This window comes from Bos grunniens, chromosome 15 (genome assembly GCF_055505025.1).
Source record: "Bos grunniens cultivar Pamir isolate PY7600 chromosome 15, Bosgru_T2T1.0, whole genome shotgun sequence".
NCBI lineage: Eukaryota > Metazoa > Chordata > Mammalia > Artiodactyla > Bovidae > Bos > Bos grunniens.
The window spans coordinates 38,439,309-38,464,958 of record NC_141179.1 but is presented as its reverse complement, the minus strand read 5'-3'; the positions used below and the strand labels follow the sequence as shown (position 1 = coordinate 38,464,958).

Sequence of the window (25,650 nt, the reverse complement as noted above, 5' to 3'; positions counted from 1 at the left end):
CTTAGATGCAAGGTAAAGAAAATAAATAGCATATATATATCTCACGTTTTATTAATCCAATCATTTATTACTGGGCACTTGGGTTGCTTTCATGTTCACAAGACAGGTTTTTTGTTTTTATTTTGGTTTTTTGGCCATATATCACGTGGGATCTTGGTTCCCTGACCAGGGATCGAACCTGTGTCCCTTGCATTGGAACCACAGAGTCTTAACCAATGGACCGATAGGGAAGTCCCAAGACATAGTGTTAATGAGTAGACACATAGCTTAGTTAGGACCTATGGGAAACAAAGAACAGTCTTAAGGGAACATCTGAAAAGCTCCTTTACTCTCCCAAAAACAATCCAAGCTCAATATCTTGAAAGGACATGGGCAAAGAACATGTACTTCCATAAGCCAGCCTTAAGATAAAGCTAGTATCACCTGGAAAGCAAACTTGAGGGATATGAAGAAACAGGATCTTTATTACACCATGAAGCATCTAGGTCATGCTACCTGTCATTTTTAAATACATTATTATATATCATTATCAATATCATATCATTATTATATATCATAGGGACCCTCATATGTAGGAAAAATGATACAACTCTTATGAAACTATAGTAAGACTTGAAAGTATTAGCAGGTTTTATATTAAATATACTGTGTAATATATATTCTGTCATCTATCACTGAGTCTAATAAAATACCTCTGTAGTCCAAACTCACTTATTTGGGTTCTAATTTCTTTAGTCCACTATGAAACTGGACTGGATTGTGTGGTAACACAATCTACTAATGACAATACCTGATTAGAAAGGAGCTGGCACTGGCAGCTATTTGAAGCAAATCAGAATAGACTGCACCTCTGTTTTCCTCAGATAATTCCACCTTATAAGTCATAAGACTTATAAGGAAAAAACAATGGCTAAGGCATATTATTGAGCTTCTCTTGTAGCTCAGTCGGTAATGAATTTGCCTGCAGTGCAGGAGACCCAGGTTTGATCCCTGGGTTGGGAAGATCCCCTGGAGAAGGAAATGGCAACCCACTACAGTATCCTTGCCTGGAAAATCTCACGGACAGAGGAGCCTGGTGGGCTGCAGTCCATGGGGTGGCAAAGAGTTGGGCACGACTGAGTGACTAACACTAATGCATATTATTATGGTAGATGTTTTTAAAGAAACATCTCTGTTCATTTGGTTTTATGATGCTGTGATTCCTGTCCAAACACAGGAATTAAATAAGGTTTGGGGGTGAGGCAAACAACTTGTTCCACAAAACATCTGTGTACTTTCAGCGTCTTTCTGCACAGATGAGGTAGGGCTGGGGTTGCAATGTCATGCCTAACCTGGGCTTCAGATTTGGAACCAGTTCATGTGGAAAATGCAAATGAAACCTCTGAAGCAATGCTGTGAAAAACAGGAACATTTCCATCCGAGCCAGCTGTTCTCCAAGACAATGTCTTCTCCCTAAACAGAAAGCAGGCATAATGGTTTTTTAAAATTATTTACCAAAACTTATGTTTAATACATATCTTTCAGGAACTCTGGTATTTAAAGAATGTTAGAGGAAGTTAAGTGGGCCTTAGGAAGCATCACTAGGAACAAAGCTAGTGGAGGTGATGGAGCTTCCAGTTGAGCTATTTCAAATCCTAAAAGATGATGCTGTGAAAGTGCTGCACTCAACATGTCAGCAAATTTGGAAAACTCTGCTCAAACTACCGCACAACTGCACTCATCTCACACGCTAGTAAAGTAATGCTCAAAATTCTCCAAGCCAGGCTTCAGCAATATGTGAACTGTGAACTTCCAGACATTCAAGCTGGTTTTAGAAAAGGCAGAGGAACCAGAGATCAAAGTGCCAATATCCGCTGCATCATCAAAAAAGCAAGAGAGTTCCAGAAAAACATCTATTTCTGCTTTATTGACTATGCCAAAGCCTTTGACTGTGTGGATCACAACAAACTGGAGAATATTCTGAGAGAGATGGGAATACCAGATCACCTGACCTGCCTCTTGAGAAATCTGTATGCAGGTCAGGAAGCAACAGTTAGAACTGGACATGGAACAACAGACTGGTTCCAAATAGGAAAAGGAGTACGTCAAGGCTGTATATTGTCACCCTGTTTATTTAGCTTATATGCAGAGCACATCAGGAGAAACACTCGGCTGGATGAAGCACAAGCTGGAATCAAGACTGCCGGGAGAAATATCAATAACCTTAGATATTCAGATGATACCACCTTTATGGCAGAAAGCAAAGAACTAAAGAGCTTTTTGATGAAAGTGAAAGAGGAGAGTAAAAAGTTGGCTTAAAACTCAACATTCAGAAAACGAAGATCATGGCATCTGGTCCCATCACTTCACGGCAAGTAGATGGGGAAACAGTGGAAACAGTGGCTGACTTTGTTTTTGGGGGCTCCAAAATCACTGTAGATGGTGACTGCAGCCATGATATTAAAAGACGCTTACTCCTTGGCAAGAAAGTTATGACCAGCCTAGACAGTATATTAAAAAGCAGAGACATCACTTTGCCAACAAATGTCCGTCTAATCAAAGCTACAGTTTTTCCAATAGTCGTGCATGGATGTGAGAGTTGGACTACAAAGAAAGCTGAGGGCCAAAGGAAGAATTGATGGTTTTGAACTGTGGTACTGGAGAAGACTCTTGAGAGTCCCTTGGACTGCAAGGAGATCCAACCAGTCCATCCTAAAGGAGATTAGTCCTGAGTGTTCATTAGAAGGACTGATGTTGAAGCTGAAACTCCAGTATTTGGGGCACCTGATGGGAAGAGCTGACTCATTGAAAAAGACCCTGATGCTGGGAAAGATTGAAAGCGGGAGGAGAAGGTGATGACAGAGGATGAGATGGTTGGATGGCATCACCGACTCAATGGACATGAGTCTGGGTAAACTCCAGGAGTTGGTGATGGACACAGAGGCCTGGTGTGCTGTGGTCCATGGGGTCGCAAAGAGTTGGACATGACTGAGCGACTGAACTGAGAGGAAGTTATGTTTATTAAAGGATTTTCTTAAGCTCCAAAGAATAGAAATGGGCCCTAGCATTTCAGTTCCCAGGGCCCATTTTTTACCTTCTTTTGTCAGGTCATGTACTTTTGTAAGCTCATTAGTTCCAGTCTCTGCTTCCTTTGCAACGGAGCCTGAGATATGCCATGAAAGATCTAAGGTGTAACACTTAGTTCTATTGACCCGGGAGAAGTTCATTTCATTTCAAATGACTGTATGTGTACCCTTCCCCAATGAAAAGATTTCTCCAAGCCATCTTCCATGGGTCTTGTGATCTATGTACTTTTTCTCAGGAGATGCAATATTTTTGGAAATAAGGTATAATCATTAAAAATCAGGAGAGCTAGATTCCAGTTTCACTTTAAATTATGATGCCATTCCTGTCCCTGGGTCTCAGTTTCTCAAGGTGCCTGTTACTGACTTCCAGCTCTACAAATTTTTGATTACAAGTCAAAATTCACAAGCAAGAGATTTTCAATAAAAGCCAGAGCTTCTCATCAGTTACTTTCTAGCTGCTAAATTATGCCTTGTTTATTTTGAGTAGAAACAGGTGTTAATGACATCTAATTAAACCATTCTCTCCTGTAAGAGTCAATGCTGTTTTCAGAGTTGGGATATTAATTCTGCAACAAAATGCTTCAGATTAAGATGTTACACATAATGAATCATCACTACACTTTGTTCTAAAGTTAAGCCCCTGTGAAAAAGCTCTCTTACCTAGGGAAAAGGGAATCAAAGCTTCCTTCTTGGCAAAATGTCCACTGCTGTCCAGAAATCGCTCTGGATAGAATATTTCTGGGTCTCTCCAATACTTTTCATCAAAGTGTACAGAATAAAGATTTGTGATTACTGTTGTGCCTTTAGGAATGGAATAACCACGTACAACTGCATCCTCAGAGGTTGCATGGAAAATCCCCAATGGCACTATGTTACAGAACCTTAAAACTTCATGCAAAACTGCCTCGGTATAAGGCATTTTGCACTTTTCATCCCAAGAAGGCTTCCCACTGGGTCCTATAATCAAGTCAATCTCTTTCTGAACTTGTCCTGTAAGAGAAAAAGTGTTCCCATTATTATGCAATTCTTAGAATTATATCTAAAGTAAACTCTCTTTAGGATTAAACAAAAGATAACCAGCCAACATGCCATGGGTACATTCAGATTCAGATTTTTCGTTATCTGGGAGTTCTACTTAAATACATGCCACATATCTTATACAACCAGTACCTGAGACTCCAAGTAACTGTGCTGTGAAACACACGTAGGTAATAAAAATTAAACACATCTAGAATTAGAACAACATTACTCTCATCAAGGAAAAGAATGAAGCATTAGAAACTTCAATTAAAAAAAAACCAGGGATGGTAATGTTCATTGCAGCACTATTCAAAATAGCTAAGACATGGAAATAACCCAAATATCCATCAACAGATAAATGGAAAAAGTTGTGAGAGAGATATATATATATACACACACACATACACATACAATGGAATATTACTCAGTGAATAAAAGGAACATATTTGAGTCTGTTCTAATGAGGTGGATGAACCTAGAGCCTATTATACAGAGTGAGGTAAGTCTGAAAGAGAAAAACAAATATTGTATATTAATGCATATATTTGGAATCTAGAAAGATGTTTCTGATGAACCTATGTGCAGGGCAGCAATGGGGACTCAGGGGCTTCCCTGGGGCTCAGACAGTAAAGAATCTGCCCACAAGGCAGGAGACCTGGGTTTGATCCCTGGGTTGGCAAGATCCCCTGGAGAAGGGAATGGCTACCCACTCCAGTATTCTGGCCTGGTCAATTCCATTGACAGAGGAGCCTAGTGGGCTATATACAGTCCATGGAGTCACAAAGAGTTGGGCACAACTGAGTGACTTTCACTTTCAATGGAAACACAGACATGGAAAACAGACTTGTGGGCACAGGGTTGGGGGTAAGGAAAGGGTGGGACAAATGGAGAGTAGTATGGAAACATATAGACTACCACATGTAAAGAGTCAGTGGGAATTCAAATCTGGGCTCTGTAACAACCTAGAGAGGTGGGCTGGGGTGGGAGGTTAGGAGGGAGGTTCAAGAAGCAGGGGACATATGTATACCTATGGTTGATTCATGTTGATGTATGGCAGAAACCAATACAATATTGTAAAACAATCATCCTTCAATTAAAAATAAATAATAATTTTAAAAAAGCCAGGGTTGGGACTTTCCTGGCAGTTCAGCTATAAAGACTACATGTTTCCACTGCAGAGGGCATGGGTTCAATCCTTGGTTGGGGAACTAAGATTCTGGATGTTGCGTGGTGTAACCAAAATCAAACCAAAACAAACAAACAAACAAACAAAAATTCCCAAAAAACTAAGGTTCAGGTTCTGGCTTAGAACTAGAAGGAAGTGGGCAAATCAGTCACTTAGCCTTTTCCCTCATTTATAATACAGGTATTGTAAGATTTATATCTGAGGTTTTTACATGAATTAACAGTTTTTAAAACCTTATAGCTATTCAGTACTTCACTTTTTGGATAGCATAGCAGGAGTTCCTAACTGAAATGCTTTGTATACAGCCAAAGACTGTAAAACATGTGTGAGCCCTAAATGTAAGCACAGACCTTAAGATGATGAGAATCCTCACCTTGAATGTTAGGATAAAGGGCCATGAAAAGAACTGCCCACCGCAGCACATTAGTTGTAGTTTCAGTTCCAGCAATGATGAGTTCACCCACAGAGAAAATTAGGTTTTCTTTGGAGAAAGTAGATGATGGGTCATTTTTACTTCTTTCCATCTCATCTAAATAAGCATCAACAAAATGCTGAGGTAACTGAGGTTTTCTGTTGATGGAAGCTTTTTCAATAAGCCTAGACAGAAAGTCATAGACCACGGCTGCATTTCTAAACAGTTGTTGATGTTTTCCAAAAGGTAAGATGCCAATCCATGGAAAGGCATTATAGAGGAAGACTGTGGCGCTGGCAGCTAGTTCCACATTTTCACTAAATAACTCAATCATGTGCTGAAAATCAGTGTCTTCATAAGTGAATCGTTCTCCAAAAATGACTAGATTGGTTATGTTTGAAACAGCATTTGTTACTAATTGTTTTAAGTCAAAAGGGCTACCATTGTATGTTTCAACAGCATCAATGAAAAATTTGGTTTCTTCTAAGATTTTAGATTCAAAAGATTTCTGGCCATATCCAAAACAGCGAAAGCTATTTACAGCTAATTTTCTGTGATCAACCCATCCTCGGCCATATCTGGAATTCAGTAAGCCTAAAAAAAATAAAATAAAAGGGATGGTTAGTAATTTTTCTCCCAATTATCTTTTTATAAAACTATTAAAAAATTTTATTAGTCCTACATCCCTGTATCTAACAGTTAAAAATGCTATGGTGGCAGAGTGGGGTTGGGGAAGATGGTTATTCATTCTTCTTCAAATTTTCTATAAAACTAAAACTAGACCCAGCAGTCAAGCCCGATTCTTTACTCCTCAGTAGCCATGGAATACTATAAACCGATACACTTATCTATACTTCCCTGAGGACAGGCAGAAAAGACCTATAATCTCCATCACAAGAAACTGAACTATGTTGTGTAATTGAACCTGGGTGAAGTAAGCATGGATGACTTTATTATTGAACTTCTACTACAAGCCTATTTTACAAAAGACAAATGACTGTGTGTTCTGTTGGCAACTTTTTATTCTGGACTAAACACATACTTGAAAAATCATCTTTCTAGAATTAGAAATTTTCTGCTTTGAGAGACTAGATTTTAGAATGCAAATTACTCCCATGAAAGGCATATGTAACATGATAATATAACTGGCAGAGGCAAGGATGGCCTGAATGAGGTAGTGGAAATACTCAACCCAAAAGGAGGTGCTAAGGACTGAACGTGCTGCCAGTTCCCAGTGTGATGGTATCAGGTGGTGGGGCCTTTGGGAAGTAATTAGGTCATGAGCCCTCATGAATGAGTTTGTTGTTGTTTATTTGCTAAGTCATGTCAGACTCTTTTTGACCCCATGGACTGTAGCCTGCCAGGCTTCACTGCCCATGGGATTTTCCCAGCAAGAATATGGGAGTGGGTAATTTCCTTCTCCAGGGGGTCTTCCTGACTGAGGGATCGAACTGGTGTCTCCTGCACTGGCAGGCAGATTCTTTACCACTGTGCCTCCAGGGAAGCCATATTAGGTCATGAGCCCTCATGAATGAGCTCAGTGCCCTTATAAGAAGGGATGTGGGTGGAGATGATGGCCCTTGGTTTTTTGAGGATACAGGAGAAGACAGCAGTCTACAGTCTATAGGAAGCAGGCTCTTTCTAGACACTGTTCTGCTAGCACCTTGATCTTGAACTTCCTAGCCTCCAGATCTGTGACAATAAATGTTTATTGTTTAAGCCACTCATCCTCTATGTATTTTTGTTATAGCAGCCCAAACTAAAAAGACAAACATGAAACTCAAACTTCTAATATTACTTGCCTTAAAATTTCAGAGTCTCCACAGAACACTCTGCTGTTCTATGTACTATGGAATATCTTCCCTTTAAATCAACTATCAAGAAAAAAAATATCCTCGGCACATATATTTATGTAACATGTAGTTCACTTGGAATTTCATTTATAATTGGCACATAGGTCTACCTATCATGAAAAACGTCATGTTCTCTAGTCTACCTGAGGTGCCTATATAATTCACATTTCAACAACTTTTGTGCAACAGCTGTTGCACAAAATTTGGAACTTAGACATTGGATGAGATGGCTGGATGGCATCACCGACTCAATGGACATGAGTCTGAGTAAACTCCGGGAGTTGGTGATGGACAGGGAGGCCTGGCGTGCTGAGATTCATGGGGTTGCAAAGAGTCGGACACAACTGAGCGACTGGACTGAACTGAACTGATGATAAAGTTAACCATACATAAGAGGGTCTTTAAGGCTGTGCAACAATCTTATATTCCATACTCTCTTTTCTTCCCCATACTCCCAGATGACTATTCACTCAACATGAATGTATTTCTGGAGCTAAAGTGCCAGGGATATATATATCAGTAAAAAAAGAGGCAAAGATGGCTCTTTCTCATGGACCTTACATACTACCGAGAAGAGTCAAACAAATTCTTTAGCAAGGTAAGAGACGTAAGAGTGGTCAGGAAAACACTCAGTGAGAAGGTGACATAAGTAAAGGCATAGAGGATGGAAGTGAGTCAGGCAGATATCCAAGGAAAGATCACTGCAGGTAGAGAACTAGTGCACAGGCACTGAGATGACAGCAAGCCCAAGGGAAATGTATGCATATAGGATACATGTTTGTAACATATGCATATAATTACATATAAGACGGTACACAGGAACCTGATTATAAGCCTACACTGGCCAATCTGTATGCCTAGGCATGGGCCAAACCCACCAAAAAGGGGCCACTTTTTCCTATTCAAACAGTGGGTTTATGGTGGATCTGATCTCCCAGTTCTGAGTATATAGAGTTTAGTGTACATGTATCTTAATATCACACATCTAGGGAATTCCCTGGTGGTTCAGTGGTTAGTGGTTAGTTCAGTGTTCAATTTGATCCACACTTTCACTGTCGTTTGCCTGTGTTCAATCCCTTGTTAGGAACTAAGATGCTACAAGTTACACACTGTGGCCACAACAACAACAAAACTCCACATCTAATTTTCTGTTTTTTCTCTTATTATTTCCTTGAAAATCTTAAGGTGAATACTTATTATTTCTTCATGATAAAAATAGTCTAAACTATAAATTTATAGTTTCAAAAAACAGTTCAGTTCAGTCGCTCAGTCCTGTCTGACTCTTTGCGACTCCATGAACTGCTGCATGCCAGGCCTCCCTGTCCATCACCAACTCCCAGAGCTTACTCAAACTCATGTCCATCAAGTCAGTGATGCCATCCAACCATCTCATCCTCTGTCATCCCCTTCTCCCCCTGCCTTCAATCTTTCCCATAATCAGGGTCTTTCCAAATGAGTCAGTTCTTCCCATCAGGTGGCCAAAGTATTGGAGTTTCAGCTTCAGCATCAGTCCTTCCAATAAAGAATCTGGACTGATTTCCTTTAGGATTAACTGGTTTGATCTCCTTGCAGTCAAAGGGACTCTCAAGAGTCTTCTCTAACCCCACAGTTCAAAAGCATCAATTCTTCAGTGCTCAGCTTTCTTTACGGTCCAACTCTCACATCCATACATGACTACTGGAAAAACCATAGCTTTGACTAGATGGACCTTTGTTGGCAAAGTGATGTCTTTGCTTTTTAACATGCTGTCTAGATTGGTCGTAGTTTTTCTTCCAAGGAGCAAGTGTCTTTTAATTTTATGGCTACAGTCACCATCTGCAGTGATTTTGGAGCCCAAACTATAAACTCTCTTTGTTTGCACTGTTTCCCCATCTATTTGCCATAAAGTCATGGGATTGGATGCCATGATCTTAGTTTTCTGAATGTTGAGTTCACTCTCCTCTTCCACTTTCATTAAGAGGCTCTTTAGTTCTTCTTTGCTTTCTGCCATAAGGATGGTGTCATCTGCATATCTGAGGTTACTGATACTTCTCCTGGCAATCTTGATTCCAGCTTGTGCTTCATCCAGCTCAGCGTTACACGTGATGTACTCTGCATATAAGTTAAATAAGCAGGGTGACAATATACAGTCTGTTGTTCCGTGTCCAGTTCTAACTGTTGCGTCTCGACCTGCATACAGATTGCTCAGGAGGCAGGTCAGGTGGTCTGGTATTCCCATCTCTTGAAGAATTTTCCACAGTTTGTTGTGATCCACACAGTCAAAGGCTTTGGCATAGTCAATAAAGCAGAAATAGATTATTTTTCTGGAACTCTCTTGCTTTTTCGATGATCCAATGGATGTTGGCAATTTGATCTCTGGTTCCTCTGCCTTTTCTAAACCCAGCTTGAACATCTGGAAGTTTATGGTTCACGTACTGCTGAAGCCTGGCTTGGAGAATTTTGAGCATTACTTTGCTAGCATGTGAGATGACTGTAATTGTGTGGTAGTTTGAACATTCTTTGGCATTGCCTTTCTTTGGGATTGGAAATTCTTTAGGATTACACTCTTTCCAGGGGTGTAAAATAGCACAGTAGAAGGGTGTGTGCTCATCTTCTCCTGCGAGAACTCCAAAACTACAACTCACTGCTGAACAACCGTCGACTGGAGAATGTTGGATCCCACCAAAAAAAGATACCCCATGTCCAAGGGCAAAGGAGAAGCCCCAGCAAGAGGGTAGGAGGGGTGAAATCGTGTTTAGAATCAAACCCCTTATGCACCAGAGACACTCAGAGGGCTCAAACACACCTTGTGCACACCAGGATCCAGAGATGCTACAGAGACTGAGACTGAGCCAGAGCTGTGTATGAGTGTCTCCTGCGAAGGTACGGGCCAGCAGTGGCCAGCCACAGGGGCAGGAGCTCTGGGTGCAGTAGACCTGGGTATGAATGGCATAAGCCCTCTTGGAGGAGGTCACCATTAACCCCACCATAGTGCCTCCAGAACTTACACAGGACTGGGGAAACAGACTCTTGGCAGGCACAAACAGAACCTTGTATGCACCAGGACCCAGGAGAAAGGAGCAGTGGCCCCACAAGAGACTGGCCCAGACTTGCCTGGGAGTGTCCAGGAGTCTCTGGTGGAGGCTTGGGTTGACTGTGGCCTGCTTAAGGGTCAGGGGCACTGAATGCAGAAGTGCATGGGACCTTTTGAAGGAGGTTGCCATTATCTTCATTACCTCCACCATAGTTTGGCCTCAGGTCAAACAACAGGGAGGAAACACAGCTCTACCCATCAACAGAAAACTGGATTAAAGATTTACTGAGCATGGCCCTGCCCATCAAAACAAGACCCAGACTCCCCCTCAGTCAGTCTCTCCCATCAAGAAGCTTCCATAAGCCTCTGATCCTTATCCATCAGAGGGCAGATAGAATGAAAACCACAATCACAGAAAATTAACCAAACTGATCACATGGACCCCAGCCTTGTCTAACTCAATGACTATGAGCCATGCCATGTAGGGCCACCCAAACGGGTGGGTCATGGTGGAGAGTTCTGACAAACCAAGGTCCACTGGAAAATGGAATGGCAAACCACTTCAGCATTCTTCTTGCCTTGAGAACCCCATGAACAGCATGAAAAGGCAAAAGGATAGGACACTAAAAGATGAACTCCCCAGGTGTGCAGGTGCCCAATATGCTACGGGAGATCAATTCAGTTCAGTCGCTCAGTCGTATCTGACTCTTTGCGACCCCATGGACTACAGCAGGCCAGGCCTCCCTGTCCATCACCAACTCCCAGAGTTTATCTAAACTCATGTCCCTTGAGTTGGTGATGCCATCCAACCATCTCATCCTCTGTCATCCCCTTCTCCTCCTGCCTTCAATCTTTCCCAGAATTAGGGTCCTTTCAAATGAGTCAGCGCTTCCCATCAGGTGGCCAAAGTACTGGAGTTTCAGTTTCAGAATCAGTCCTTCCAATGAATACTCAGGACTGATCTCCTTTAGAAAGGACTGGCTGGATATCCTTGCAGTCTAAGGAACTCTCAAGAGTCTTCACCATCACCACAGTTCAAAAACATCAATTCTTCGGTGCTCAGCTTCCTTTATAGTCCACCTGTCACATCCATACATGACTACTGGAAAAACCATAGCCTTGACTAGATGGACCTTTGTTGGCAAAGTAATATCTCTGCTTTTTAATATGCTGACTAGATTGGTCACAATTTTCCTGCCAAGGAGTAAGCGTCTTTTAATTTCATGGCTGTAAACACCATTCTGGAGTGGTTTTGGAGCCCAAAACAATAAAGTCTGCCACTGTTTCCCCATCTATTTGCCTTGAAGTGATGGGACCAGATGCTGTGAACTTAGTTTCTGAATGTTGAGCTTTAAGCCAACTTTTTCATTCTCCTCTTTCACTTTCATCAAGAGGCTCTTTAGTCCTTTGCTTTCTGCCATAAGGGTGGTGTCACCTGTGTATCTGAGGTTATTGGTATTTCTCCTGGCATTCTTGATTCCAGCTTGTGCTTCCTCCAACCCAGCATTTCTCATGATGTACTCTGCATATAAGTTAAATAAGCAGGGTGACAGTATACAGCCTTGACGCACTCCTTTTCCTATTTGGAACCAGTCTGTTGTTCCATGTCCAGTTCTGTTGCTTCCTGACCTGCATACAGATTTCTCAAGAGGCAGGTTAGGTGGTCTGGTATTTCCATCTCTCTCAGAATTTTCCACAGTTTATTGTGATCCACACAGTCAAAGGCTTTGGCATAGTCAATAAAGCAGAAATAGATGTTTTTCTTGAACTCTCTTGCTTTTTCAATCATCCAGCATATATTGACAATTTGATCTCTGGTTCCTCTGCCTTTTCTAAAACCAGCTTGAATCTGAAAACTCACAGTTCACATATTGTTAAAGTCTGGCTTGGAGAATTTTGAGCATTACTTTACTAGCATGTGAGATGAGCGCAATTGTGTGGTAGTTTGAGCATTCTTTGGCTTTGCCTTTCTTTGGGATTGGAATGAAAACTGACTTTTTCCATTCCTGTGGCCACTGCTGACTTCCAAATTTGCTGGTATATTGACTGCAGCATTTTCACAGCATCATCTTTTAGGATTCTAAATAGCTCAACTGGAATTCCATCACCTCCACTGGTTCCTAGTGATGCTTCCTAAGGCCCACTTGTCTTCACATTCCAGGATGTCTGGCTCTAGGTGAGTGATCACACCATCGTGGTTATCTGGGACATGAATATCTTTTTTGTATAGTTCTTCTGTGTATTCTTGCCACCTCTTCTTAATATCTTCTACTTCTGTTAGGTCCATACCATTTCTGTCCTTTATTGTGCCCATCTTCGCATGAAACGTTCCCTTGGTGTCTCTAATTTTCTTGAAGAGATCTCTAGTCTTTCCCATTTTATTGTTTTCCTCTGTTTTTCCCCACTGGTCACTGAGGAAGGCTTTCTTTTCTCTCCTTGCTATTCTTTGAAACTCTGCATTCAAATAGGTATATCTTTCCATTTCTCCTTTGCTTTTCATGTCTCTTCTTTTCACAGCTATTTGTAAGTCCTCCTCAGACAACCATTTTGCCTTTTTGCATTTCTTTTTCTTGGGGATGGTCTTGATCCCTGTCTCCTGTACTATGTCACGAAGCTCCATCCATAGTTCATCAGGCACTCTATCAGATCTAATCCCTTGAATCTATTTCTTACTTCCACTGTATAATCGTAAGGGATTTGATTTAGGTCATACTTGAATGTGTTAGTGGAGAAATAACTCCAGAAAGAATGAAGAGACGGAGCCAAAGCAAAACAACACCCATTTGTGGATGTGACTGGTGATGGAAGTAAAGTCCAATGCTGTAAAGAGCAATATTGCATAGGAACCTGGAATGTTAGGTCCATGAATCAAGGCAAACTGGAATTGGTCAAACAGGATATGGTAAGAGTTAACATCGACATTTTACGAATCAATGAACTAAAATAGACTGGAATGGGTGAATTTAACTCAGATAACCATTATATCTACTACTGTGGGCAAGAATCCCCTAGAACAATGGAGTAGCCATCACAGTCATCAAAAGAGTCTGAAATGCAGTACTTGGATGCAATCTCAAAAATGACAGAATGATTTCTGTTCATTTCCAAGGCAAACCATTCAATATCACAGCAATCCAAGTCTATGCCCCAACCAGTAATGCTGAAGAAGCTGAAGTTGAACGGTTCTATGAAGACCTACAAGACCTTCTAGAACTAACACCCCAAAAAAGTTGTCCTTTTCATTATAGGGCACTGGAATGCAAAAGTAGGAAATCAAGAAACACCTGGAATAACAGGTAAATTTGGCTTTGGAGTACAAAATGAAGCAGGTCAAAGGCTAACAGAGTTTTGCCAAGAGAACGCACTGTCGTGGCAAACACCCTCTTCCAACAACACAGGAAAAAACTACACATGGACAGATGGTCAAAACCGAAATTAGACTGATTATATTCTTTGCAGCCAAAGATGGAGAAGCTCTATATAGTCAGCAAAAAACAAGACCAGGAGCTGACTGTGGCTCAGATCATGAACTCCTTATTGCCAAATTCAGACTTAAATTGAAGAAAGTAGGGAAAATCACTAGACCATTCAGGTACGACCTAAATCAAATCCCTTATGATTATACAGTGGAAGTGAGAAATAGATTTAAGGGATGAGATCTGATAGACAGAGTGCCTGCAGAACTATGGACAGAGGTTCGTGACGCTGTACAGGAGGCAGGGATCAAGACCATCCCTAAGAAAAAGAAATGCAAAAAAGTAAAATGGCTGTCTGAGGAGGCCTTACAAATAACTGTGAAAAGACAAGAAGCTAAAGACAAAAGAGAAAAGGAAAGATATACCCATTTGAATGCAGAGTTTCAAAGAATAGCAAGGAGAGATAAGAAAGCCTTCCTCAGTGATCAGTGGAAAGAAATAGAGGAAAACAATAGAATGGGAAAGACTAGAGATCTCTTCAAGAAAATTAGAGACACCAAGGGAACGTTTCATGCAAAGATAGGCACAATAAAGTACAGAAATGGTATGGACCTAACAGAAGCAGAAGATATTAAGAAGAGGTGGCAAGAATACACAGAAGAACTGTACAAAAAAGATATTCATTACTCAGATAACCATGATGGTGTGATCACTCACCTAGAGCCAGACATCCTAGAATGCAAAGGCAAGTGGGCCTTAGAAAGCATCACTAGGAACTAGTGGAGGTGATGGAATTCCAGTTGAGCTATTTAGAATCCTAAAAGACAATGCTGTGAAAGTGCTGCAGTCAGTATGCCAGCAAATTTGGAAAACTCAGCAGTGGCCACACAACTGGAAAAGGTCAGCTTTTATTCCAATCCAATTCTAATGGAATGTTTTTCATTCCAACTAAAGGCGATGCCAAAAAACATATATTTTATCCTAAATATTATTCTGATCATATCATTCATTTTCATAATTTCCTAAAAGGTCTTCTGTTATACTTGTGGTATAATTTCTTTTTTGGTCTAATTATTACTTAGAAGAGTATTTAAGAAGTTGGAGATTTGCTTTTTAGTTATACTATTGCTTTCAAGGTTCATCATACCCTGGCCTGATAATTCAGCCTTTTAAGTTGGTATTTTCTTTGCACAAGTTGATTGGCTTTGCAATTTAATAGTTACTTTTTATCTTCTTCATTTTAAATCTATGTATATTTTAGTCTATGTAACCAAGCTATTGCATTTTTCTTGGAAATGAAGTGTGAAGCTCTTGTTAAATTGGAAAATTTTGAAGTTCATAAAAACTCATACTATTAACTATGAAAACGGATGTATAGACATCAACATTCTATGTTAGTCTTCTGTTGCTTTCTTCTCATCCATTAACTTTCAGCCTTTCTCTCTTGTTGAATATATAATCATCTGATACTGATCAAGACTAAACCATAGAGAATACTAGTCCTTCACACATACCGTACAGTTCTTCATTTACATATCATATTAATTAGTAGTTAAGAAAGGCTGTTTCAGGGTTTATAAACTTAGAAGTAAAATGATCATAAAATGTCACCAAGCACTCAAGACTAGCTTAAAACATACTTCTGATTCCAGTATGTGTGCACACATATGTATACTTGTTTCACAAAACCTGCTTGTGCTAATTCTTTAAAACATCATTTACAGTATTTATTAGAACTAGATTACAAGAGAAGAATTAGCATGTAAAATATGAGTGTAATACAGCCTAAAAGTCCTCAAATGTTAGGTTCTAAAACTTAAATTAACTAATTAATGCTTTCCTATTAATCAGTATGAATTTCTGTCCACAATCTTCAGGCACTCTGTCTACCAGATTTAATCCCTTTAATCTATTCATCACCTCCACTATATAATCATAAGGAATTTGATATAGGTCATACCTCAATGTCTTAGCAGTTTTCCCTATTTTCTTCAATTTAAGCCTGACTACTTTTTTTCCAGTAGTCAGGTATAGATGTGAGAGTTGGGCCACAAAGAAGGCTGAGCACGGAAGAACTGATGCTTTCAAATTGTGGTGCTGGGCAAGACTCTCTGAGAGTCCCTTGGAGAGCAAGGAGATCAAACCAGTCAATCCTAAAGGAAATCAACTCCAAATATTCATTGGAAAGACTGACGCCAGGTTGAAGCTCCAATACTTTGGTCACCTGATGTGAAGAGCTGATTCACTGGAAAAGACCCTGATTCTGGGAAAGACTGAAGGCAAAAGGAGAAGGGGGCAGCAGAGGATGAGGTGGTTATGGTTAGATAGCATCACACATTCAACAGACATGAATTTTCACAAACTCCAGGAAATAATGGAGGACAGAGGAGCCTGGCGTGCTGCAGTCCATGGGGTTGCAGAGTCAGACATGACTTGTAACAGAACGGTATAAATTAATCAGTACAACAGAAACCAATCTCTACTATGTGATTGTTGTTGTTCAGTCCCTAAGTCTGTTGTTGTAAGTAAGTTGTTCAGTCACTACTATGTAATAAATTTACATAAAATAAGAACTGCGATTTATAATAGTTTAGTAAATCACTAGATAGGTGAAAACAAACATACCTCCCATTTTTGTCATCTTCATGAATAAAGGAAGACATGGTCTGTCTGCAAAAATTTCACTTTGATGAACAAGGCATTCCTTTACTACATCATAGCCATTTAGAACCACAGCTGATATACCTCCAAGATCCAAACTGAAGATCTTTGAGAAGAAAAGAAAAACATTTAAATGGAAAAATATATTGAGAAATATAACCAGAGAAATCTACATGTACTAAGTCCAGCTCTCTCAGTATTTATTATTTCTTGAAAATACTGGCATTTATTACCAAGTTGACTGTTTAGAGTGCCTATCAAGCACAATGATTTCATTACACATTCAATGACTGAAGACATAATCTTGTAAATGCTGTAATGCAAACAGTACCAGATTGAGGAGGTCTGGGTTATACTTTAAGCTTTGCCATTAAACAGATATAGGTCACTGGATAGAACCCTTAATGTTTTTGGGCTTCGGGGCTGCTATAGAAAATCAGAAATACTTGAGTTATATGCGCTTTTAAAATTCATTCCAACTCAAAACAGTCAATGATCTCTCAGAACCTCTGTTTATTTCCAAGAAAAATTGAGGAGGTGACTCCATCTATATATCATTTATTATTCTAGGTTTAGGTAGGGGAGGGGATTGTCAAAGGCCCAAGAGACTTGAAACTGAAGACAACTTTTGTTGGGGCCTGGGATATGTAATCCCAAAATATGCCTCAATGGCACATTAATTATTTTGAATTAAAAGTTAATGAAGAAATGGCCAACACAAAAAGGATACTCTAGGGAGTTCGCTTGTGGCCTACTGGTTAGGACTTGGAACTGCCATTGCTGTGGCCTGGGTGTGATCCCTGGCAGGGAACTAAGATCCTGCAAGCCAAAATAAAAATAAATAAAAATGAGGGACACCTCTCTCTTTTTATCTCCCTGAAAGTAGGAAATAAATCTCTCATGTGAAAGGTGCACTCTCTGCATATGGAGGTTGTTGTGTTGGTGTTAGTTGCTCAGTCATGTCCCAGCTCTTTATGGCCCCACAGACTGTAGCCCACCAGGCTCCTTTGTCCATGGAATTCTCCAGGCAAGAATACTGGAGTGGGTTGCCATTTTCTTCTCCAGGGATCTTCCCGACCCAGGGATTGAACCTGGGTCTCCTGCACTGCAGGCAGATTCTTTACCACCTGAGCCACCAGGGAAGCCCTCAGTTCAGTTCAGTTCAGTCGCTCAGTCGTGTCTGACTCTTTGTGACCCCACAAATCACAGCACGCCAGGCCTCCCTATCCATCACCAACTCCCGGAGTTCACTCAGACTCACGTCCATTGAGTCAGTGATGCCACCCAGCCATCTCATCCTCTGTCATCCCCTTCTCCTGCCCCCAATTCCCCCAAGCATCAGAGTCTTTTCCAATGAGTCAACTCTTCGCATGAGGTGGCCAAAGTACTGGAGTTTCAGCTTTAGCATCATTCCTTCCAAAGAAATCTCAGGGTTGATCTCCTTCAGAATGGACTGGTTGGATCTCCTTGCAGTCCAAGGGACTCTCAAGAGTCTTCTCCAACACCACACTTCAAAAGCATCAATTCTTCGGCACTCAGCCTTCTTCACAGTCCAACTCTCACATCCATACATGACCACAGGAAAAACCATAGACTAGACAAACCTTTCTTGGCAAAGTAATGTCTCTGCTTTTGAATATGCTATCTAGGTTGGTCATAACTTTCCTTCCAAGGAGTAAGCATCTTTTAATTTCATGGCTGCAGTCACCATCTGCAGTGATTTTGGAGCCCCCAAAAATAAAGTTTGACACTGTTTCCACTGTTTCCCCATCTATTTCCCATGAAGTGATGGGACCAGATGCCATGATCTTCGTTTTCTCAATGTGGAGCTTTAAGCCAACTTTTTCACCCTCCACTTTCACTTTCATCGCCCTAGGACTCCTTATTGCCGATTACCAAAGACAGGGAATTTGGGGCTGAGAAGCCTTTTTTAAACAAATCTTGTTATTTCTTTAATTTACTGCCCAATCACAAGACCTGTTTAGATTCTTCACTAATTGGGCACCCAAAACCAAAGTTTTTCTTGTCCTGTCAATTCTTTGCAAATTTATTGGTTCTTTATCTAAAAAATATAAAATCTGCCTGCTTTCGTCATTTCCTCCATCCCATTTCTACGAGACCTCCATGCGCATGAATTCTAATGTGTTTCTTTCTCTCCTGTTACTCTGTCTTGTGTCAATTCTATTCTTAGTCCAGCCATAAGAACTCAAGAGGGGCAGAGGGGAAAATTTCCCCTTCCTCAACAAAACATACTGAAACTCACTGGTTTATTTATTTAGGCCCCTGAATGCCATGAAGTTAACAGAGGGCCCTAAGGGTATCTGACCTTGGAGTATAGGCATTTGCCACTTTGGTATAGGTGGCTGCCTCTGAGCTAAAAGATGGAATATCCATCCTGTTCCTTGTTGTAGTTTCTCACATGCTTCACTACAGGTTCCCTTAAAATGTCATACCTCCGGTACTCTATTCTAGTTAGCCCCACATAGGGGCCTAATCCAGTGAAGGAACAGTGCTACCTTATCAGTGAGATGCAATGATTGCTTAACCTCATCCTCTCAGGCACTGGCTGAGAACTTAAAAAAAAAAAAAAAAATTTGGCCATATAGCCCTGTTCATCGCTGTGTACAGGGCTCTTTGCTGCAGCATCCAGGCTTTCTCCTGTTGCAGTAGTTATCCTGCAGTATCTTAGTTCCCCAACCAGGGATCAAACCCATGTCCCCTGCATTGGAAAGCGGATTCTCAATCCCTGGACCACCATGGAAGTCCCTAGCTGAAGGTTTTTGAGTGCCAAAAATACTGAGTCAAGCCTCATCTTTGTGCAAACAGGCAGAATGGATTTTGGCCATGATTCACACAATTTTGGGGGGGTGGGATGGAGGCTTAGCAGAGAACTGAAGTTCAACAGAAGTATTTACAGAAGAAAAAGTGATAAAGACCTCCAAGTAGCAACAGAATCAACAAACTGAGCAAAAGAGTTTTTGGCACAAGGATGTACCCTGCTAACGGAGCAGAAGGTACACCCGGAACTTTGGGGAAGAGTCGTGGACTGACTGCCATAAGCAATGGTATGTCAATAGCGGCAGTGTGAGAGTTTCAGTACAAAGGAAGTGATTATCAGCTGAGCAAAGGAGGGGCTCTTTTCAGTTTGCAAAGCAGTAAGGGGATGGTCTTAAAGTCTTTTCCCAGAAGCATAATTTTAAGTAAATACAAAGAAAAAATCCTTCTCCTGTGTGCCTCCTCAACTTTCAGCACTCAATACTTACAACACCAGATGTGTGATTTTCCATATATCACGTAATTCTGGGACACCAGGTAGATGTCCTAAACTATATTCAGGTCCCAAACTGCCCATGGTGTTTGTTGTTTTGGATTTTTTTTTTTCTTTTAGCCACACTATACAGCATGCTGGATCATAGTTCCCTGATTACAGATTGAATCTGCACCCTCTGCAGAGGAAGTACAGATTCTTCACCCCTGGACAGCCAGGGAAGTCCTGAGCTGGCCATGTTGACTCCATTTTTCACCCAAGCCCCACATCACTTCTCAGCCGTCATGATGTTTCAACTTAACAATACAGACAAAATATGACAGTTTTTTACCAGTTTCATCACTAATCTTTCATTTAGTGTAATCTTCATCACTCTAATCTTTCATTTCTCCTCTATATGATCTCAATTGCCTCTTGTCTCTTTACAGGTGACTCTCAACATGGCATATTTCTGCTTCAAGGCCTTAGTACTTGTTCCCTTGGCCTGGAATGTTCTTCCCCTAGATATTCCCATAGCCTGCTACTTCACTTCCTTGCAGTATTTTCTCAGATGCCTTTTTTGCAGTGAGGCCTGCTCTAACCCATTAAAATTTCACCCCCTAGTATTCTTCATCTTCCTTACCCTAATTTAGTTATTTTATACTTTATACTCTAACATGTTATATACTTACTGTGTTTACATTGTTCCTATCCTGCTCACTGCCTCCCTTCCATCACTATAATATAAACCACACAAGAGCAGGGATTTCCACTTGTTTTGTTCATTGCTAAATCTCCACAATTAGGATAGTACATAGCATATGCTAACAACTGATAAATATATGTTGAATTAAAGAAAAGTGGTGGAGAAACACATTTAAGCATATTTTACAACACTATAGACTAAGTGCTAATAACAGGAATGTAAAAAGTCCTTTGATAAAAACTGGTAATTGCCATATACTTTTCAATATTTGCTTGGGCTGTATTCTCATTTGGAATGCCCCCCTTGACTGCCATACTGTCCAAACCACCAAGTCTTTAGGGACCAACCACCATGAAGCCTTTCTTGGTGCATTCTCTTTTTCCCTTGAATCACCACAGCACATGCTTAAAAGCTCCCATGGCACTTAATTTAATACTACCAAAGGTGGCGCTAATGGAAAAGAACTTGCCTGCCAATGCAGGAGACACAGGTTCACTCCCTGGGTCAGGAAGATCCCCTGGAGTAGGAAATGGCAACCCACTCCAGTATTTTTCCCTGGTAAATGCCATGGACAGAGGAGTCTGGTGGGTTACAATGGGTTACAGACAAAGAGTCAGACACAACTGAAGCAACATAGCACTGGCACAAAAAACCAGAAGCATTATATGAATGCTTATCTTCTGCTTGTTGGCTAAATTATAAACTCTTTTGATTCAGTGATTTCATCCCTTTCATCTTCGAACACTCCATAAAATCTCATTCAATGCCTTGCATAAATCTCAATAAATGCTTACTGTATAAATAAATTATAGGTTGTCAACTCCACTTGCCTCAAAGTAATTACTTTATTATCCTTATGTGCATTACCTGAAAATAATCTGTTAAAACCCCTCATACTAGTTTTGCTAGCTAGGGAATGCTTCTGAAATCTGGGTTAAGATTAGTCACTGCAGAAGCTTACACATTCAGGATGGATCTCTAAGGTAATGTTAAGTCTCAGTGTGGTACACTTCTATATAAGAATGTCTTTAAAATGACTGTATAAGACTTGAAGACTGGCTGTCTTCCTTTCAAGAATTACGAAGGAGAATTGAATTCACAGACTTCATAAAAGTAGTTGTCACTTGAAGTGATTGTCACTTCTCATAAGCAATTTTAAAGTCCATGACTTTCTCTGAGCACACATCTCCAGATCATCATGAAACATAGTAGAAAAATAAGTTCTATTTATAAGACATATAAACTTTCCACAACCTTCTAGAAGTATAGAAGATAATAGTTTCCTTCCGCTTCCAAGAAAAGTATAGTACATTAAAAACTCAAACCAACTCTGAGACTTTGTCATAATTGGAAAATATCTCTAAGACAACGAGAGACCTGTAGGGGTGTTTCACAACTAAGATAAAGAACAATCAGATTAAAGGGTTAATACTTCAGGTGGTTTTCAACTTAAGTCTAAAATAGACTTATTCAAACAATGTCTACTCTTCAATGCATACATCCTTTCAATTTCTGCATTTTCTTCTCCCTCCACTCTTGGATATAATAACACAGTTAGTCCTATTTGATTTTACCACCTTCAGTAAAAAGACCACTTTGTAAAGATCCAAAGTGGAAATGAAAGTTGCTCAGTTGTGTCCGACTCTTTGCAACCCCATGGACAATACTGTCCATGGAATCCTTCAGGCCAGAATATTGCAGTGGGTAGCCTTTCCCTTCTCCAGGAGATCTTCCCAACCCAGGGATCAAACCCAGGTCTCCCACGTTGCAGGCAGATTCTTTACCTGTTGAGTCACAAGGGAAGCCCAAGAACACTGGATTGGGTAGCCTATCCCTTCTCCAGGGGATCTTCCTGACCCAGGAATCGAACCGAGGTCTCCTGCATTGCAGGCGGATTCTTTACCAACTAAGCGATCAGGAAAGCCTGTAAAGATCCATGGCTGCCTTAAATAGTTGTACTAGCAAAAAAACTGGTAATTCGTGCCACAAATCCATTAAACCAGAGCTACCTATCCCAAGATGACAATCTTCCAACACATTCATATATTCTATTGTTTATCATCAGATGGGATAGGGGTTCCCCAGAAAGAAAGAACCAGGAATGGCTTTCTTAAGAGAAGTCATTTTCTGCCTAAGCCATCTGGGGATCTAAGCCTGAGTACGATACTTGCCCTTGTACAAGGTCTCAGTAATTAATCTTAAGGGAATAAAAGAACAAATGATTTATCATGCAAAACAAGTAACAATAGCAAAGATAATGCATCAGCTGTAAAAAAAATCCCAGTTCTCTTTAAATGGTAAACATTAGCCTGAAGTGTTCAACCACCACATCAACTAGAACCTAAGAAATGTTGACCTTTTTTGAAAGAGGACTCAACCTCTGGTCTTGTGCTTTCACATCTTCTGATTTCTCTGTAATACTGATGATACTTCATACCAACACACCAGAAATCAAATACATTTGATGAAAACCATGCAAATACACTCACGAACTGGAGGATGGAAAATAAAATCTAAGAATTATATATATTTGCTTTAAGTCCAGCCTTCCTATAGTGATAGAGACCATTAGTGAACTGCAGAAACTTCGAATAATTCTTGTAAAAACTGGTTTAAATATGAATGTAACCCCAAACCTGAATGCCACAACTGCCCAACAGTCCTGTTTTTTCACAACACACACAATTTGTGGTTGATCATTAATGCTTCTCTCTCACTGGACTGTAACTACCTAAAATCAGGCTGTGACTGCTGTCAACTACTTCCAATTGGGACTTGCCATCTACCTCTACATCAAGTGCTGTTGCACCTGCTGACCTTCAATATGCCCTGAAGGCAGTCAGGATGGAGACCAGGAAGGAGGCACTCCATTCCAAAAAACTGGCAGAACAGGTCTTCAGATAGGTTGCTATTTTCAGGAGCTGAATTTATGAACCCAATTCTAACATCTCTTCATTTCTAGAAAAGCACTCAATTCATTCGTGGTGACATCCTCTCCTCACAACTACTAAAACCTTCTGCAAAAATATGTGCCCAGATTACATGAACAACCCCTTCACCAAAGTCACATAAATATCGGCCTTACCCCGTTGCCTCTGGAACAGCTTCTCACAGCTATCTGAGGTGCTGTCTCCCAGGCTGCAGTCCTCATTTTGCCCCCAAATAAAATTTAACTCCCAACTCTCACATCAGGCATTTTTTTATGTTGACACTGCCTTCTTCACCTCTTCATCACAGAACCTATCAGAGTCTGGCTAGTAGCTTCCTATAAAGGAAAGGATTTAAAACAAATCAACTGAGCTGGGTCAAGGCGTTTTCTGGAAACTTCTGCCTCCTCCACGTTAGAACACTCTTCCCAAGGCAAGCTAGGACTCTGGCCTTTCTCTTGCTTTTGGCAGCTGTGCAGCAACCCTACAAGTCACTCAGCAGGTCTGCGCCAAAATTTCCCCCGCCGAAAAAAAGTACTAGAAGACCTGCCCTGGAGAGGTCACACTGCAAGGGAGGCTCCGTGTTTGCTGCGAGGGCGCTATCTCCAGGTAGACAGCACAGCAGTGGGACACCGCACTGATTTCACTCATTAATTCATTCGCTCTTTCACAGTCCTTCACCTGCGCTCCTCCTCACAGCAGACGCCTAGACCAGCGGTTCTCAAATGCAAATACCCAACGACCTCCTATTAACCATTAACTCAACCCTGAAAATCCCCAGAAGCCGTAAGGGGACGCTAACCTACGCGCGCAGCGTGAGGTTCCGTGAACCCGAGAAGCCGGGCGCGTGGAACGAACGTTGAAGTCGGCGCCTGTGACGCCCGACGGGGCGTCCGGCGCGGGTCCAGGGTCCCACTGCACATGCGCGGGAGCGGCACCTCTTCGCCCTCGCGGGCGGGAGAATCCCGCCCAGATTCCGCGGGCGTCGGTGTGGGCGGGGCTCACGGATGGGCAGGGCTCTCCTTTCCCCAGCCCCCGGCAGTGGCGCCGCCTGAGGACCTTGTCCCTTGGCACAGGAAGCGGGCTTGCTCCCACGCTGCGCGCACACGGAGCAGGGTCCCGACAACTGGCAACCACGAGCATCGGACTCCCACCCCCATCCCCTACCCCGGGGAGGAAGGCGCGGGCCCTCCGTCGGCTGTACCTCGCCGTACACCTGGCTCTGTTTTTTCATGTAGACATGGGGGAGTTCGGCCGAGGCGGCCAGTGAGTAGATGTTGCCGATAAATGGCAGCCCCGACGGTCCCGGGGGGAAGCCCGACGGCCGTCTCTGCTTCAGCAGCTGGCGGACCCCCAGGGCGAAGAGAAGCAGGAAGAAGACCCCGCCGAGGGCTGCCGCGAACGCCTCGGCGCTGTGAGGCTCCCACATGGCCTGGGGCGGGGGCTGCAAACCCGCGCTGCCCTAGGACCCGGGGAGAGCTCCAACCCCACCGCATCCTATTGGTCCATTACCCCCGAGGTCCCGCCCCATTTCTATGGCCATTGGCTGGCTGAGCGTAGGGCCCTCGGGTTTGTTACTGCTGGCTTTGTTCTGGTATGGGAGGGTGTGCGGCCCTTTTGATTTATGCGCGGCTCACTGGAGCAGGCGGGTCCAACGTCCCTGGCAGCCAGCCCTTTCTGTGGCTATCCTTTTAAGAACCAGGTCTGCTTGTATCTGACCAGACAACTGGAGATTATCAACGCTGTTGTCTTTAGCAGAAGCTGATACTCTTCAGAATTTCTATTAAAGAATTGACCTATCAATATAAAAAGAAAGTAATCTCACGATTTGGCCTTTTTTAATTTATCCTTTTGTCCTTACGTTATAAGGTGTTTTTACATGTGATTCCCTTATGAATTGTAGTTACATGATATTTAGGCAACCTGAGTGAATTACATATGTTTTCACAGCTTTCTGATCATCCCCAACTGGTTACTATTTGGCCGTCACAGAAGGCTGTCTGGTCTACAGTTGTCCAGGGATAGTGCTTACTGTTCAAACTTTTTGCTTCCAGGTACCTAAAATTAAGCAACTGATTAACTACTTGGAAAATTCTGTTTGCTATTTCTGCTTCTATTCCTGTTTTGTATTGGGAGTTCCTTGC

The 25,650-nt window shown here is 41.6% G+C and overlaps 1 protein-coding gene across 8 annotated transcripts; it reads right to left on the bottom strand.

Annotated features, from left to right (window-relative positions):
• Positions 1-46: 46 nt before the first annotated feature.
• On the bottom strand, positions 47-25,315 carry CYP2R1 (cytochrome P450 family 2 subfamily R member 1). Of its 8 annotated transcripts, none has more exons than XM_086339878.1 (6): positions 24,711-24,986; positions 23,665-23,844; positions 16,591-16,732; positions 5,645-6,277; positions 3,726-4,055; positions 47-1,452 (listed from the first exon to the last, which is right to left on the bottom strand). In XM_086339878.1, the coding sequence occupies exons 2-6, from the start codon at positions 23,728-23,730 to the stop codon at positions 1,277-1,279; spliced, it is 1,347 nt and encodes a 448-aa protein (XP_086196004.1). In that variant the 5' UTR covers positions 23,731-23,844; positions 24,711-24,986; the 3' UTR covers positions 47-1,276. The 8 variants fall into 8 exon arrangements, with proteins under 8 accessions (XP_086196004.1, XP_086196005.1, XP_086196002.1 ...); XM_086339879.1 differs by having other exon boundaries at positions 24,309-24,965; XM_086339876.1 differs by lacking the exon at positions 23,665-23,844 and having other exon boundaries at positions 24,711-25,315.
• Positions 25,316-25,650: the final 335 nt, after the last annotated feature.

Coding starts and splice junctions, on each gene's coding strand:
- CYP2R1 (XM_086339876.1), bottom strand. CDS start 24,935: ATGTGGGAGCCTCACAGCGCCGAGGCGTTCGCGGCAGCCCTCGGCGGG. Junction 6,278..16,590: donor GAAGATGACAAAAATGGGAG/GTATGTTTGTTT, acceptor TATTTTTTTTAG/GCTTACTGAATTCCAGATAT. Junction 4,056..5,644: donor CCTTTATCCTAACATTCAAG/GTGAGGATTCTC, acceptor TTTCTCTTACAG/GACAAGTTCAGAAAGAGATT.